The 18,525-nt window shown below is 46.7% G+C and overlaps 1 protein-coding gene across 1 annotated transcript in view; it reads left to right on the forward strand.

Annotated features, from left to right (window-relative positions):
- MEI4 (meiotic double-stranded break formation protein 4) overlaps positions 1 to 18,525 on the forward strand; it is a 735,767-nt gene that overhangs the window by 43,416 nt on the left and 673,826 nt on the right. The window contains exon 3 of the mRNA XM_086925654.1: positions 11,565 to 12,112. Coding sequence (XP_086781780.1) covers positions 11,565 to 12,112 — 548 coding nt within the window. The remainder of the gene's footprint in view (positions 1 to 11,564; positions 12,113 to 18,525) is intronic.

Here is an 18,525-nt window from a genome sequence, read left to right on the forward strand (position 1 = left end):
CTATCACATAATTTGAATTGAGTGGATCAAACTACTAAACTCCCCATTTCAGCACATTTGGAGTAGCCATTTTTCTTTACTGTTTAACAGACCTGCTAACCAAGCCCATTGAGATGCATCATTTTATGGCTTCAGGCCAGGTTTATAATCATTGCATGAAACCACCCCGGAGCCACCTTTGCAAGAAACTGGTGTTCATTCTGCATTAGTGGCCATCTCTTCCTGTGAAACAGTTAATTGGTCAGTGGAACCTAAAATTGGTAAATGTTTTTTCCCATTCATAGACCAGACCTTTTTTTTTTTAAGAGCGAAGGATACAATATCAATCCCTTGTGACGTAAAAACTAATTTATTCAAAATAAAATTCACAATAACTGGTGACTTAATTGTAACCCTTGGTGTCTTCTCTACTTGTAGCACTAATAATTCCACCAATTGTATATCACTATTCCCTACCAAATTAGGTTGTTCTACCTGTGCCAAAAGATTGTGCAAGCAACTATCCCCTGTTCCTGTGCCTAGTGCTCTGCAATAATACAAAATCTTTAGAAAAGGCTCATAACCCACCTTTTTCTATTGCAGCACCAGTTAGAGCTAAATGAGCACTGCAGCAAACTTGATGCCAAAATCCGATGTCCAGGCAAAGAAAGAATTGTACGCAGTTCGTAATGCTCCTAGCAAGGAGGGGTCCAACTGACCTGTATGCAACACCCAAACTATTTTGCCTTCCTTTGTGGGATTAGTCTCCTCTGCTAACCGCTACCCAGGCCCCCTTACTCCCCTGCCCCCATGCTATCTGCCACTCACTGCTGATGTTAGACTTGGTTTTTTCAGCGGGTTTACCCCCAGACTTTTTGCAATTTGGCCTCCGTTTTTTTACCTATCTTTTGTTGGTCTTACAACTTTGGGCACTTTACTACTGCTGTTCATTGCTTAAGTGCATTTGCTCTCCATGTGAATTGTGTTTATGGATTGGCATTTTCCAGATTGGCTTATTTGATCTACTAATGTGCCCAGGGTCTGTAAATGAAATGCTGCTAGTGGGCCTGCAGCACTGATTGTGCCACCCATCCAGAAAGCTTTTCAAAGGTGTCTCAGACCTGCCACGGCAGTGTCTGCACACAGTTTTTAACTGCCATGTGGACCTGACAAGTGTACCTACTTGCCTGGCCCTTCCTTATTCTTACATCTAAGTCACCCTTAAAGTGGGCCGAAGGTAGCCCCATGGGCAGGGTGCAGTGTATTTAAATGGTAGGACTTGCAGTGGTGTAGTTTTGCATGTACTAATAATGAAATACTATGCATTTCGTTTTCACTGTTGAAAGGCTTTCCCTCCAACAGGTTGACATGAGAGCTGATTGGTAACACTTTACAAATGTAGTTTTCAGGTGATAGCTGATAGAAAAATGGAGTTTAGTATGCTTGAATTCCAGATTCAGAGATACATCTTTTAGTAAAGATGATTTTTATATTGTGTGTTTGAAAATACCACTTTTAGAAAGTGGGTATTTTCTTGTCTAGCCATCTATGTGCCTCTGCCTGTTTGTGTATTCTCTGTCTGGGTTCAAACTGAATGGAGATATGGATGTGCATTCACACTAGACTGACACAAGTGGGTGGTTGAGGTGTGTCGTGCTTTTGTTGGGTGACTCATAGCCAGGCTGATTAGACCTGACTGCATTTAGAGTAGTGGGTGGACTTTTTGGTTGCACCTGAATGGACGGTGGCCCTCACAAAGCTGTCTCCACCTCCTGTGGTGAGCCTGGCCTGAGCCAGGCTGAACTGGTTTATTTGTGCCAGAGGAACATTGTTTGTACCTACTTCAAAGTTAAATGTGGTATACATATTGGGGCCCTGACCCCAGAATTTTAGATTGCTGCTGGACTAAGGAACATGCCAGGAAGAAGTGATGTAAGAGCTGTGGGGAGTGACTACCACTTTTCTGTGTGCTTTGCTGGGTTTGCCTGCAGTGGCTGCGTCTGTCTTGAGCATGAAAAGGACTGGACGGTGATTTCTGCATCCTTAGTATCTCCAAGGGCTTGATTTAGAGCTTGCTTCCTGTTGGAAGTCTCATTGAAATCAAAGACTTCAGCATCTTCTGGGCACCGGCTTCTGGAACTGGATGTTTCAGCTGCCACAGAGGAGAAAAGGTGACTCAACGCCTTCAACGATTCTGCTGCGAGCTCCATGACCGTAAGGCACCATCAAAAGACACAGATGAATTTCGCACCGCAACCCTGGTCTCACAGACTATGATGCTGTCTGCCGCCGCACCGCTACTTGCACAGTGACCTGTGAGGACCGCATTCCACACAGCCTCGCTTCACATCGCCACCCCGGTATCACCTATGACGCTGCTGCCTGCACCGTGACCTGTGAACATCGCCCTTGGAGAACATGGAGCATCGTCCCACTACGGGCCACTCCAAGCTGACATTGGCACCAGTGCCTGCAGGGTGATTTGGGCCAATGCTGGTTAGTTACTTGGCGCACCACCCCATCCCACACCGTAGCCGTGGTACGCCCGCGACTCCAGATTATCAACCGACGTGCTGCTTTCACCGCGAACTGTGTGCCCCACACACCATATTGCCCTGTCTCGCACTGCAGCCCTGGGTCTACCGACGAAAGCGCTTCAGCGATGACGATACCACTGCCTGTACCATGACCTGTCCGCACCGCAACAAGCACCACTCTCAACACCACAGCCTTGGGCTCACTGCTGCTGGACAACAGTCACCGAGCCGCTGCCTGCACCGTGCCCTGATGGCACTGCACATTTTACCACTTGGCTTAACCCTGCAGCGCAGATGCCTGCTGGCACTTGTGACTTCAAACTCACGGAGTTTGACCTCGTGACTCAAGGGCCTGACGATTCTTGAACCACCGCTTGGCTACTCCACACCTGCATAACCCACAGCAAGGCCCGACACGCTGCATCTCTGTAGATACCGTTTTACGGGTTTCCCCAACACTAGCTGCCTGGATGCCGTAACTGGCAGGAACTGTTGATTTGTTTGTTCACAACGCCGTGATAGCCCTGGACGAAGCTATCGACTTCAAATAACTTTTTTGGATGTCTATTTTTGCATGTCTATTTTTGCTTTATTGGTATTTGAATCACTGTATGTTATAAATATTGGATATTTTTCTAAAACTGATGTGGTGTAATTTTCTAGTGTTTTCACTGTATTACTGCTGGTTCTGTGCAAATACTTTAAACACTGCCTCTGAGATAAGCCTGACTGCTCGTACCAAGCTTCCAAGGTAGTGAGCAGGGGTTATTTTCGACATGTAATCCCCTTATTCTGACTAGAATGGTGAATACTGCTTGGCTTAGGTGCAAACCCCAGCCAACCAGAAAACCCAGTTCAGCTGCTGGTGGAAATTTCTAATTCGTGTGGCATCAACTCTTGGGGTGCTCGGCAGAGACGTTTTAAGGCATGGGCAAAGTGGGCTCTGGCCTAGGGCCCCAGCCATTCAGGGGGCCCCCTGATAGAGCCAGCTCTGTTCTGCAGAGACCCCTGCCCTGATGATCTTGACCTAATTCTTAAACAAATTGTTTTAAGTACTGTTTTCCTTTCATTGACATTTTTCTTAATAACTGTTTTTCTTAATTTTTTTCTTCACAATAAACACATACCAGGCACACGTTGGTTCATTAAGTTGCGACATGCAACGATAACTGACAAAGAAAAGGAAGGACATTTCTGAAATGCGTGTCATTTACATCTTTTTGTGTCCAATGAATCCTTTAAAGTTTCACAGCAAAGTATACCACTTATATGACCTCTTTTAGATCTTGCCTTGCATCAGGCACATTGTCTTAGGTACATGACTGGGGTGTCAGTGATGATGTTCCTAATACGTCTTACACTGTGCAACTGCGCTGTGCCTGCGTTTGTCATGATGTGCTCTGTAACTGTGGAGGAGGGGTGTTAACGAAACTGTGGCAAAATAATACTTAACAGGTTGGGGATTTCAACTGTGAGGCTGGCGCTTAGGTAACTTGGAAGCAACTAATTTGGTGTTAATGTCTGTCATTTGTGCTCTGGCGCTGGCTGCTAGCTTGGCATAGGGCATGTTCATGGTTGCACTTATTCGGTGGGTTGGAATTCTTCACTTCACTCCTTTCCGCTTCTCCTCCCTGCGTGCTTTCCTCTATGGAATGCGCTCTTGAGGTTATCATCTACAGGAGTCTGAGAGGGCGTGGCATTCCCTTGTGTGTGGGTCAGTGCAGTTAGGTTTACATCCCAACTTGCAGATTGGGGGATCTTGCGGATTCCAAGCGTGTCCTCGCATCTGAGTGCAGTGCTTTCTGCTTTGGTCCAGTTTAGCATGGAGCGTCTCCACAATATTATGAGTGGCAGGTCAGGGCCCTTCCATCTTTTTGTGTTTAGCCTTTTTGCTACTGCCAACACCAGATCTAAAAATCTAGACGTGGTTTTATTGTTGCGGCTTCTATGATATAAATGCAGAAGATATTCGTGGCATTCAAACGGTAGTGTGCGACCTGGGCAGTGCACCACCGTGTCGGCTACTGCTGTCCTATATTCTGTTAATGTGGGCCACGCCCATAGCATGTGTAGCTAGTCTGCATCTAAATGCATACATCTGGGGCATTTGGTGTCTTGGCGTCTAAAGTATTGATTGATCTTTGCTGGCATGAGGTACGCTCTACGGGTGACATAGAATTGTATTTGTCGCAGGCGCGCATTACTTGGAACCTGGTTTGAGCACGCCAATACCGATACCCATTCTGTGGCTGTGAGCTGGTGTCCTATGTCTGCCTCCCAGTGCTGGCGGAGGGCCGATAGGTTTGCCGCCGTGTTATGCCTGAGGGATGCTGCAAACCATTTGACAAGGTGCCCACCTTGACCCATAACGTGTAGGAATTGTATGGGGAGGTGTGTCTCTGGTTCGGTAGGCACGTCTCCCCATTTAGCTGTTATCAACGCTAGTAGGGAGCGATGCATTAGAAATTGGCCGGGATGTAATTCCTCTTCCTCCATTAGCGTTGTATATGGGACTAGTGTGCCTGCTCGATATAGATTCCCCCATGTCCTGAATTCCGGCAGTGTGCCAGATTCTGAGTTTGGCTGCTGTGGTTATTGTGTGACCTCTGGGTGTTCTCTCCAGAGATATGGCTGGAGCGTATGGTGTGGTTTAAATGGGTGTTATACAGTGCACTACGGAAGCTCTTGTAGGCCATATTCAGCAGTAGTGAGTCAGTCGGCTTGGCTTTTTAACATGGGTGGAATATTACCGCTAGCTCTGTGATCTGTAGGGGGGTTTTGTGGTTGCTGTGTCTCCACTGTGGCGGGCAGCAAACAATCCGACAACCCATTGTATTTGGGTTGCTAAATACTACTGTTCCAAGTATGGAACTGCCAGACCACCCTGGTCTACCGGTAAGTAGAGTTTGCTGATTGCCACGCTGTGTGTAGATTTTCCCCATATGAAATCTTTCACTAATCTTTCGAGGGGCTAGTAGCAGAACAAAGGGATGTAGTGTGGGAGATTTGTGAAATAATACAAAAACCTGGGCAGCATTACCATCTTTACTATGGCCACTTTCCCTGTCACTGATAGTTGGAGCATGTCCCAAAACACCATCTGAGAGCGGACTGTGGTCAGTGCTCTGCCCAGGTTGTCATCTTCCAAGTCTTGTGGGCTTCTGTGTATTCGGATGCCCAGGTAGCGGAATGTGTATGCGCACCAACGGACACGTGTTCCGTCGAGCGCATACTCTGGGTCAACGCATTGTTTGCTGAAGGGATATAGGCAGGATTTATTGATGTTTACTCGAAGTCCTGATATAGAAGCAAAGTTTTCCAATATGGTTGCTAATATCTGTGAGATGCAGTGGATGTCTCTTATGTATAGCAGAAGATCGTCCGCATACAAATATATTGTGTATGTGCCTTCTCCTAGCGCAATGCCATCTGGAATCTCCGTGCGTATTGCTTCTGCTAGTGGCTCAATCACCCGTGCGAAGGGCAATGGAGACAGAAGGCAGCCCTGCCTAGTCCCTCTGCGCAATTCAATGAGGCCGGATATGTAGGAGCCTGTTTTAACCCTTGCAGTAGGGGCACTATACAGTAGCTTCACCATGTTGAGAAAAGACTCCCCCAGATGATATCTCTCTAGTGCGGCAAATAGGAATTCCCACTCCAGGGAGTAGAATGCCTTCTCCAGGTCTAATATGAGGTAGCCTGCTCTTGGCCATTGGGTTTGCGAATTTGTGGCAATCCTAAAGAAGTGCCAAAGGTTTAAGGAGGTGCTACTCGAGGGTACGAACCAATTTTGGTCACGGTGACCTAGGGAGGGGACCACCTGCACCAGTCTATCCGCCTAAAGCTTTGCTAGTACTTTGAATCTACGTTAAGTAGGGCAAGCCTTTTTCTTTTCATTTACTATTAATGTGGGTGATGTGTGAGTTTATTACAGACAATTTGCAGAGAAATTATGTGTCTAAGTTTCATGAAGCGTTCATATAAAAGTATCTTTTAGATCAAAACCGGACCTCATGTATGAGAAATGGCAAGGTGTCACAGCGATTATTTACAGCAATATTAGTGAGGTGCTGTGTGTTGCAATATTTAAAACGCACATCACGATCACTGAATATTAGGTGTAAACACATTTAGAATTTGGACGAGTGTACCTGTGCGCTTTCAGTGACTTGGCCAAAGAGGGCATGAAAGAGTTGAAAATGGATCATGAAATCAAAATTGTCCCAAACAGGGACCCCAAAACACGTTTGGCCCAGGGCCCCCAAAATCCTTAAGATGTCTCTGGTGCTCGGCACACCAATCGCCCCTGCTCTGTGCCTCACCTCTCCTGCCTGGCCTGACCCAGGTCACTAAGGACAGCCGGCAGAGGAAATGAGGCAACAACAAAAATAGCAGCAATAGCAGTCAATGCAGGCAGGTGGCAATTAAGAGATGAGAAAATCCAGCGGGGCTGCCCAGTCATTCAAGTCTGTCGGGGGGGGGATTTCAGACATCGGCATCACAACGCAGCAATAGCTACATCCTTCTCTCGCATCTTCCCCTGTCTCTCACCTCTCACAAATTGGTGTCAAAGACTAGACCGGGCTGAGGGAAACGCGAGCTATCAGAAGGCAACTAAGCCGGGGGGCAGCGTGACTCCACAGCAGCTGCCCCTTGCACTTCAATGTCTGCACCAGGAGCAGGGGGAGCCCAGATGCACGGAGTCACGTGGCACGGCCACCTCCCCGTCTCTCCCCCACCGAAGTCTTGTCTCTCCTCGCTTGTCTCACCTTTCGGTGTCCGGATCAACGCAGACTTGACTTATCGGTCTCAGCTCCTTAACTACAGCATGTTCTTGAGATTGAGATTGCAGATGGTATTGATCATCCTATACACAATGTTGTTTGAGGCTAAGGAAATGAGTAAGTTCAAGAAATGGACAACATCTGTCCCCAATGGATCCAGACTTCTCTGCTGACAGCAACCCATTCTTGGCGCAAAGCAGATCTGTACCATTTGACCATGTCGTCGGCCTATGCTCTGGAAGGTAATGACGCACCCTTTTGAAAATGCCTGGAACTTCTCAGCATTCCCTGTAATCTACAGGCTATGCAAGTTGTAGAGTGCCATCCAGAACTAGATGGTGAGTTGTCCCCGCAGGATCCTTGAGATGACCTGGAAACCATGTTAGACGGATAGCCGAGTCCCAGAAAAGTTCCATCAGCACCTGATTTCAGGTCTGGGTCATCACCACCAGGTCCTCCTATTGACTCTTAATTTCTGCTGAAAGCCTCATTATGGTGAAGAATGGGGCAAACCTATATCTGGCTTACACCTCCCGATCCTGTTGCAAGGAGTCTGTCGCCATCATATTGTGATCCATTCTCCAGATAAAGTACCTAGCCAATTGGTGGTTCAGGCGAGATGCAAAGAGGTTCCTCATGAAATGGGCCCCATCTGGTCACAAGTGCTTGGAACACTGATGGCTCCAATTTCCGAACACTCACATCCTGCAAATATGTTGAGTTTCAGTCCGCTACCTGTTTGACCTTCCCTGGGAGGTATTCCATTGTCAGAGATTTGATCTTCAAGACCGGAGAGGGCCTTGGATTACGTCTCCCCCCCCCCTCCCACCCCCCCTGCGGTTGATATATATCAGACTGCTGCCATTTTGTCCATCTTCAAGAGGACACAGTATTGTGCTTTGTGCAGCATTTTACTGCAAAGAAGCCTGTCATCACACTTGATGTACCTTGTTTTTCAAAAGTGGACCATTTTCCTTTGGTTGGGATTTTCCCACATCTTGCCCCCCAGCCTGTGCTGCTGGCATTGGACTGGATCACTAGTTCAGCCTGGAATCTGATATTGGCTTTCCTGTTCCAGTATTCCATGTGGGTGATACACCATCAAATCTCCTCTCTAACTTCGTCAGAGAGAGAGAGAGAGAGAGAGAGAGAGAGAGAGAGAGAGAGAGAGAGAGAGAGAGAGACCCTCTGAGAGTACGAGTCCTTATTGAAGGTGTAAGGCCTTCATGCGCTGGAGGGCTCGATAGTGCAGTGTTCCATTAAAGATGGCCTGTATCAAAGATGATGAAAGCCCCACAATCCTTGCAATTTGCCAGGGATAAGTACTCTCTGACCCCAGTTTTCTGTAATTTGTGTCTGATTTTGGTTAGAGTTTAAAAAGAAGGACTCCAGGTTGTTCAAACAGAGTTCACCAGGAATCGCAGGAGTACAAGAGATTGTGTCAGCGACAATATTGACTTTGCCCCATTGGTGATCAATCCTAACGATTCTAACAGGTCTACCGTTGCCTGCACATGTACTGATAGCTTTCTCGTGCATTGATCCATAAGGAGGATGTCGTCCAAGTACATGATCAGGCGCATTCCCCTGGCCCTTAGGTGTTTCACCACCGATTTCATGACTTTGGTAAAACACCAAGGTGCTAAGGATACCCGAAGGGGAGAGTTGTGTAGTTGAAGATTGGGAATCGCCACTGGAACTGTAGGAACCGATAATGTGGCGGGCAGATTAGGATAGCAAAATGAGTATCCTTGAGATCCAGGCGTACCATTCAGTTGTTGGGTCTCAGAAGTTCTTGCAGGAGGTGGATTTGAAGGAGATTTCCTCCATTTTGAAATGGCGGAGATCCAGCCACTCGTTGACCTTTCTTAGATTGATAACTGGGTGTTGGCCTGTCTCACTAGTTAAAGTTTGCTGAGAAAGTATTGTGGGATGGGAGAACACTTGGGAAACAGCTCCTTTCTGAGAGTAGGTCCACACCTCTGTGTCTATTTGGACGGCCTCTTATTTGGAGATGCGGAGAATTAGAGTATGGTTGGAGAAGGGACCTGTAAAATTAGATTCAGAATCTTTGAATTATTTGAATGACCCGGGAGTCTGTAGTAGTCTTCTAATTGTGAGCAAAATCTGCAATTCTGCCCCCCAATCTTTAGTGGGGAAAAGGTGTACATTCACCTTGAGAGGCACCTTTGTTGCTGCCTCCTCTAGGAACTCCTTTAGAGCCTTGTTGGCGAGGGTAGCTCCTGGTGGGATTGAAGCCTCTGAATCTGGAGGAGTCATGCCATTTACTGCGTATGGATCTGTGGCCTCTCGAGGGGGCTTGGTACTGGAAACCGCCAGCCGAGCACCCTCTGCCACAACCATCTCTTGTAAAAAACTGGGGTGTAAATATCCCTTTTGCTTTGCCTAGCGAGTTAAAGGTGGCAACAAAATTGCACAACGACCTTACAAAAGTTATGCCAAAATGTCCCCCCTGTGCGATTTGACCTGCTTCTGATATCTCCAGATCCTGAGCTTCAGGTCTATTTTGATTAATAGAGGAACTGTCTATCCCTTTTTTGGGGTGTCTGATGTACTCTGCCAGGAAGGCAACTATCCTGGCTTCAGTCTCAGGTGTTGGTGCCTCTTTTCTGTCCATGGACAGACAGGAGCCTTCCGCCTGAATGCAGTTGCGGATTTCCTAGTTCAGGGGCTTTCAAAGACTCCCTGCCAAGTATGCAACTACTTTCTCCACCGAGGTTCATTCCGCTGTGCATGGGTGTATTAAATCTTCTGGATATAGCATGTCCCACTCCACGTCTTGTGCACCCTTCTTTCTAGATTGGCCCACTCGTATTTTCGTGCCAGTGCATTGATTCCAGGGCCTATCCGGTTCAGTATCTCCATCTAAGCCTGTGGGGACCTCATAACCATCTACGAGGTCTGGAGAGGAAGGGTCAACCGCTGTGTCCAAAGTATACCCTCCCGGGGTCCCAGTTGCAGGAAAGGTTAGGGGTTCAGACCCGATAACTGAACATGACCTATGAATGCTCTTTTGAGCCTGTCTAAAGCTTCAAGGGTGACACCAGAGTCATGGGTGCTCTTTCTCCTTGTCTGTCGGTCTTGCGTAAGGCTGCCTTAGAGGTAGGGGGGGAAAGTTTCAGTGAAAGTCTTCCTTCTGAAAGAGGTTTAAAGCTCTTTCTGCCACTTCAATGACTTTCTGCTTTATAGGTGCCATCGCACCTCAGGCTGGTTTACGTATGGAGACATTAATCACCTCACAAAAATTGGCATCAGTGGGGCGATAGGAGACACTCTCCTCTTCAAGGTTCAAGTTTTCAAACACTTGCATTGTGTAGGTGGCAGGATAATGCTGGGGGTTACCCAAGAAAATTCTCTGTAGCTCATGGGGACTATAGGTCGTGCTTCTTAATGCCCTTGGGCTTTGCAAGAGTGAGTACACCGGCCCTGAGGGAGACAGATCCGCGCTCAATTTGATGCGCGAATGTTGATAGATAACCATACTGCCCCTTAAGTCTGTCGGATACGTAATCAGCTTGAATGCAAGTCTTTGGGACGATTGCATTTATTGATGTCCTGGTGAAAAGATTCATTTTTTAAGAAAGGCTGTATGTCATCCATGTTTCAAAAGGACTTGGCCACTGTAGATATAGAAATTAAACATGTGGCGGGTGTGTGATGCTTTGGTGACACGATTTTGGATGCCAATGCACTCTTTATAGTAACATAAGGGATATATGCACCCATTTGTGATGGTGTTTGATGTGGACTTCAAAATCTCTCACCTAATAGTGGACTCAAAAATTTAACACACTGGAGACCACACTCTCTGGTTTGTTAGATAGTTGAAATGTACCTCTGTTCTCCCTCTTGTTTGTGCCACAATATGACCCATGTATGTTTTTCTTTTATAGGTGTTTTCACTCTGATTGGCCATAGCATACTAATTGTTAATGAGCCACGTAGGCAATCCCCTGGTGGGCTCTTGGTAAAAATACTGTTGCTTGTATGGCTGCCAAACAAAATGTCTGTATCGATCGTAGTTTAAGTTCTGGTTACCACCACTACTACTTTAAAGTATTAACAGCTGCCTTTGCGGCTATCTCGCTGTTCCCATATAACTTTGACTTTAAACACAGGCTAATTTAGTGACTTTTTGGTTCAGCCTGACCAGGTATGTGAGTGTTAAAGATGTATTAAGTAAGTATTTATTTTAGAACTATTAAGTAAGGATTTAATTTAGTTCCTCATTTTGTGCTTTTAGGTGACGCATCTACACTGGCGGCATCGCAGGAAGAGAGCATTCCTAATGAACTTGATGATTCTGGTTGTGATACGTGTAATGAAGAGAGGATTACTTTAGTTGATAACTTGCAGAGTTTTGAGAATTCTTTGTGCACTTTAACAAACACATCTTTTTTAGATTGGCCTTCCAGTTCACTGGACATAAAAGAAAATAATTGTGTTGGAATAGGGAAAGCATTATCTGCTCACACACGTTTTTTGCAAGACCTTTTAGGACTCAGAAAGTTGACCGAATCTAGAAACTTCACAGCTAATTTCACAAAATTTGAGAGCGACAGTTCTATCATATTGGATTCTGTTTCAGGATTACTTGATGGCTTACTGTCTTTATATCAATCCCCAAATGACCATTTTTCAGCTCTACAGACCGAATCAATTAAGGTTTTAACAAATCTAATTTCTAATGCCAAATGGAGTAACTTTGTTCTCACGAAATGTGCGAATCCATTTCAGGAATTTGAGAAAGAATTAATATCTTACATTTTATGCAATAGCAGTATCAATAGGGTAAGTACATTTTGTATTTTCTTGTCCTGTTGCTAAAATGTATTTACATTTACCAACTACTAAGTTTCCAGCTCTGTTTCTTGTGACTGTTCATAAATGTTAGGATGCATTCGCTTTTTTGAAATAATGTACAGAAGCAGACCGCTATTTCCCCATTTTTGACATATTAACAGATTCACACAGTAGTATGGCTCACATATTTGTAAACCTCCGATTACAGTGAATTTACTCTGCAATCTACTAAGGTCACCATAATCTCTATCCACGCCTTCTAAATATAATTTTAAGTCAAAGCAGGCCTATTAGAGACCGGATGTGTATATTTCCTCTTGAGCATAAAGTCTGTAGTTGTTTCCTAATGTCAATTAATTGGCAGACACATTTGAATTTTTTTTCTCTACCTTGCATAATGGAAAAGTCAATATAGCGGCATTCTCGTATTGAAAACTAGTCTCAATAAACCTGGATTGTATGTTATTGGACCTGCTACGTGGATGTACAATAGGCCAGACCATCAAGAGTAAACAATCTGCATTTTTTTTATGAACACATCACCAATGATGTGATTTGCGATGTCCTCAGTGGTCATGTCAGATCAGGTGCAATGCCTGGCATTTGCAAGCCATAACTGGAAAATTTTGGGAGACTCTTTGTTTTGTTTCATAACCACAACATAATTTTTCCAGGGAATATCTGCCATTTTTTTGCTTTAATATTTAATACCATCCCTCTCAAATGTTTTAAAATTGCTTTTTCTAGTAAAGTTTTCTCGTTTTTTTTATTCTGCATTCAACTCCCTCACAAGTACATATATTTACATGATCTTTAGCACTGTGCAGTGGGAACTGTGTGCAGGACCTGACAGAAGGCAAAATCAGTGTCTTAGCCGCCATATATTCGAACTACACTATACCCCTCCTGTGGCTCAACTCAGTAAGGATTAGACTTAATACAGTGCCTGTAGTCGGACCCTTCTCTGAGCCAAACTCCCACTCTGCACGGACATTTCTAGGGGGCTTGATCACAAGGCATAGCCATTATCGCTAGTGTACATTATCAATTATCTCCTCACCTGAAAGGAAGTGTGCTCCTTAATAGTTCTGTTTTCCTAATTGATACTTATTTAGATAATCAACACTTTAATGTGCGAAAAAAGTAAGGTTATCCTGGAAACAACATAAGTAGCTAAGAGTAACTTTTCACCATAATGATACATAGTGAAAAGTAAAATATTTAGAATACTGGTTGTGCTGTGGTTGATCGCCATTTATCGCATACGTGATTCAGTTTTCTTAGCCACTACAAATATTTCTTTTACAGTTCAAGTAACATAAGCCAAACAGTAGCATCTTGTCACTATTTTCCTCTGATCTACTTTATCTTGACATAATCTCTAGCTGGATTTCAGCTTCAACCAGCTCATACTAATGTTTTGCTAGTAAGTGTTTTTCGAATGGTGGACATCCTAAATTAATAGCGACCAAAATCATGATACGACTGAACTTGGTCACACAACAAACATGATAGTCTCGGCGTTAATGTTTTTTTGCCCTAGATGGCCACCGAAAATGTGGCAAACTAGAGATTCTTCTGGCGGGTGGCTTCTGATGTTTTACCCGTAACTTTTGGCAGCATTATTTCTCTTCCATGGTATCCTCATCAATAGTCATAAGCATTAGAATATTCCCGCCCATGCGCAGGACCCCGGAACCACTATATTATATGTGCCATATATATACACACAATAGCAGCCAAATAACATAAGAGCTGAAATATGCTGTGAAGAATTTCCACCATACATGAATAATATGCATTAGAAACATGAGAAACAACACCAAAGATTGTTTAGAAACTGTTTTAATGCTCAGATAGCAGTAGAAATTCTTATAACTCACTGAAAGCATAGAAAGCTCCCAGGCTGCATTGCAAACACACAGTCTAAAAAGACTGAAAAGCTAACCTGTAGCTGTTTGTTTTACAAAAACTGACACTGTGCCTTTAAGGCACTCATGACCCCCTGTATCCCATCATGCCTCAGGGGTGACAGTTAGGTCAGTTGTTCTTTCCGGCTCCTTCAGGAAGGATCCTGGTTACACAGCTCCACTAATTTCTGTTTTCTGACAGAAAATTACTTCACTTTTAACAACTTTTTTACTTACTTTGACATTTTATATCTAGTCAAGTAAAAATTGTCTTTTTAAGTCAGTTTAGTGAGCATTTTCAGCTAAGAATGCCTTCACTTTTTGACAAATGCCCTTCTTGTGGCAACAAGAAGGCAAAATCAGATAACCACGACGTTTGTATCCTGTGTCTGCCTGAGGAACATGATCCAGGCACCTGTCCTCACTGCGAGCACCTGTCAGGAAGAACTTTTAAAGAGAGGGAGAGGATTTGCATTTATGGCCTGGCTCACAGGTCATCCAGAGGAAGGTCTCTGGTGAAGAAGGGCTCCAAGAAGGCTAGACCATCTTCAAAAGAGAAGTCTTCACACTCTTCTGCTTGGCACTGAGGAAAGAACCACCGGTGGGTCATTTATCTTCAAGACTACCGTCGAAGGCGGGCTCGCCGTCGAAAAGAAGACCAGGTAAGTCGACGTTGAAGAATCCCAGCTCAGCAGTCGAAATCCCCTCCGCCGCCGTCAACCCGGCGACGATCGGCGTCGAGGGAGGTCACTCCTCCGCCGTCAACCGGGCGACGTTCAGCGTCGAACAATGTGACTCCGCCACCGTCAACCAGGCGACGGTCGGCGGCGAGATCCAAGGCCCCTCTGCCGTCGTCAACCCGGCGACGATCGGCGTCGAGGGAGGCCACTCCTCCGCCGTCGTCATCCAAGCGACGACCGGAGTCGAAGTGTGACCCCTCCGCCATCGTCTAAGAAACGTCGTTCGGCGTCGAGGACCAAGACCCCTCCGCTGTCGACAACAAAACATCGATCAGCGTCGAGGAGGCAGTCTCCGTTGACGTCTCGTCGACGCTCGGCGTCGAGGGTGGCCAATACCCCTCCGCCGTCGTCGCACAGACATTCGACGTCGAGAGAGAGAGGGCTCCGTCGACGGCTGGTCATCGCCGTTCGACGTCGAGGGAGGTTCCGCCGTCGGCTGCTCATCGCCGTTCGGCGTCGAGAGACCGTAGATCCTCGCATCGATCACCATCGAGACATTCAACGTCGAGATTGATGGTCCCGCCGACTCCCCAGAGGCATTCAACGTCGAGAGAAAGGCATTCGACGCCAGAACGCTCGACGTCAAGGCATTCAGAAAGAGCTTGATCATCGTTGAGGAACTCTGTGATCATGGTTACGGAGTCAGCTTCTCGTCATTCCACGTCAGTCTTCTGGCTCCTCGACAACATCCTCAAGATCCAGAAGTCCTGTCCGCAGATCTCCTGTGCGGCAGCCAGATCCTTCGGCTGTGGAGGTCAGACTGTCACCTAGATGGTACAAGTCATTGGATCATTGGAGAGAGTCAGGGGCTGCCAGACGTATGCAAGAGTATGTCAGTCCTTAGCACAGATCTCCTCCCCAGAGGCTGGTGGAGGAAGTGGACAGACGCAGTCATCCCAGGCGCCAAGTAAGCAAATCGCCTGTGAGAAGACTAACCAGATATCGGTCTCCCAGAAGAGAGTATCCGGTCAGATCTCGTTCACCCAGAAGAAATTATCCGGTCAGATCTCGTTCTCCTAGAAGGGAAGAACACCCAAGAAGATCACGGGAGAGGAGGCACAGTGCTCACTGTAGACGTCGAAGAACTCCGTCTACTTCATCTACATCTTCTACCAGGTCTTCCAAGAGGGATTACTCTCCCACGCTGATTGATAGTCCTGTTTCTAGATCCTCTCCAGTGGATGATATTGGCACTTATCTAGATGTCCTACAAAGAGGAGCTCAGAAGCTGAGCATTGAAACGTCTGTCCCCCAGGTGGCTACGACAGTAATTTTTGAAACTTTGCACAAAAAATCTGTCTCTCGCCCGCTGCTGCCTTTAGTCCCGGGGATTATGGATCCGTTCAAGGATGTTTTTCTAACTCCAGCAACCATCAAAACGGTGCCGGCCCGCATACAGAAGAAGTACAAGCCAGCTTCCTCCGACCCAGTTTTTGTAAAATCTGACCCTCCAGCAGACTCTGTGATAGTTGCAGCTGCAAGGAAGACGCATGCAGTTGCTGCTTCCTCTTCAGTACCACCAGATAAGGACAGCAAATCACAGGACTCGTGGGGTCGCAAGGTTTGCAATTCAGCTGCCTCCACGCTGAAGGTCTCCAGTGCGGCCGCGCTGTTGGGTAGATACGATCGAGCCTTATGGGACTCCATGGAAAGGTTCAGGTCCAAGCTACCAAAAGAGGACCAGAAGGACTTCGAAGAAACAATGACGGAAGGATGTCTGGTGGCGAACCAGTTGATAAGCACTGCAGCGGACGGTGCTGTTCTTGCGGCACATTCCTACTCATATGGGGTTTGTGCCAGGAGGTCAGCTTGGTTGCGCCTTACAGGGCTGAAGCCGGATGCTCAACAACGCATCCTAAATCTTCCTTTTTTGGGGTCCTCTCTCTTAGGAGAACATGCTGACGAAGAGATGACTCGTATGAAGACCGAGCTGGATATGGTAAAAGCGGTGGGTTTGGAGAAGAGGGTTCAAACCCCTCAGTAGTCCCAAAATAAGAACCAGGGAAAATCCCAGTTTTAAGGCAAATCCAACGGAGGTAGAGGAGGTCCGCAGCAGTCCTCTACCACCACGAGAGGAGGAAAGGCCTGAGCAGTGGCTTCCTCTGGCGCCGTTCCCCACTCCAGTGGGAGGAAGTGCTTCACAACACCTGGCAGAGTGGGTCAGCATCACAAGGGATCGGTGGTGCTGAATATACTGCGCAATGGATACATGCTACCTTTCTGTGCGCTTCCAAAGAACATTCCTCCAAAGAACTCTTGCCCTCACCAGCTAAGCTTGCTCAGGAGAGAGGTGAAAATCCTGCTACAAAAAAGGGCTATAGAGGAAGTTCCCCCCCCTCTCAAAGGGGAAAGGGAGTTTACTCCAGATACTTTCTTGTCCCCAAAAAAGATCAGGACGACAAGTTCAGACCCATACTCTATCTTCGTCTCCTAAACAAAGTCAACGTCAAAGAAAAGTTCCGCATGTTAGCTCTTCACCAAATATGCCCACATCTTCAAGCTGGAGATTGGATGTGTTCGGTGGATCTGCCAGATGCATACTTTCACATTCCGATTGCACTGCGGCATCGCAAGTACTTGAGGTTTGTCGTAGGAAACAAACACTACCAGTACAAAGTGCTACCCTTGGGACTCCAGTCCGCACCACGAGTCTTCACCAAATGCATGGCAGTGGTGGCGGCTTTTTTTCACAAAAAGGGACTCTTCATTTATCTGTACCTGGCCGACTGGCTCCTAAAGGGGCCATCTCTGGTACGGGTAGCACACTATCTACAACTTTGCCTGCACCAGTTGCACAGGCTCGGTCTCCATGTAAATCTGGAGAAGTCAGTCCAGCGGCCGACACAGTCCATCCACTACCTAGGCTCCGTTCTGGACACGAGATTGGGAAAAGCGTTTCCTTCGGAGGAGAGATTTTTTCCATGAGACAGAAATGTGGGATTCTACTAGAGTCTCGGTTTCCAACAATCCGACTGGTAGCATCCCTGCTGGGTTCCATGGCGTCCTGCATTTTTCTCATCCGAAACGCCAGGCTGAGAATGCGGCCTCTGCAACCAGTGGGACCAAGCGACAGGGCATCCAAAGCAACGAAGGATGCCATCAAATGGTGGACTCTGACGAGGAATGTGCTGGTGGGAGTGCCTTTTCACCAACCTCTACCGTCCCAGTCTATAGTGACGGATGCCTCTCTTCAAGGCTGGGGAGCGCAAGTGGGTCCCCTTCAGATTCAGATTCAGGGTCCGTGGTCTGCGCCGGAGCAGACGTACCACATCAACATGCTGGAACTCAGAGCGGTGTTTCTAGCTCTCAAAGCTTTTCTTCCAGCAATAGAGTCCAACTCCGTACTAGTTCAGACGGACAATACAACCACCATGTTCTATCTGAACAAGCAAGGAGGCACGCGGTCACGCCCACTCGCCCGCCCCCAACCACTTTCCCCACACTCTACGGAATTTCTTAGCACGCCCCTTCGCTGTGTACATGGCTTTCTCTTGGGTCGCACACCAGTCCACTCCTCTTCGCCAATTCTCCAGGGCGGGAGGATGAGGGTTTATCCAGGCCGCTGCAATGTCCCGCTTGGCCACCATCAAAGCTGTGTTGTAAAACAACTTGTCAGACCTGGACCCGTCCAACCCATGGGTGATCCCAACCAGGATTGTTGCAGGTCATGGGGAACCTCCCAGCCTAACACCTCCATTAATTCTCCCCCAATGGACCCCAAGTACTGCCCCAAGCGGGGGCACAACCAAAC

The sequence above is a fragment of the Lissotriton vulgaris genome, chromosome 6 (assembly GCF_964263255.1).
Source record: "Lissotriton vulgaris chromosome 6, aLisVul1.2, whole genome shotgun sequence".
Lineage (NCBI taxonomy): Eukaryota > Metazoa > Chordata > Amphibia > Caudata > Salamandridae > Lissotriton > Lissotriton vulgaris.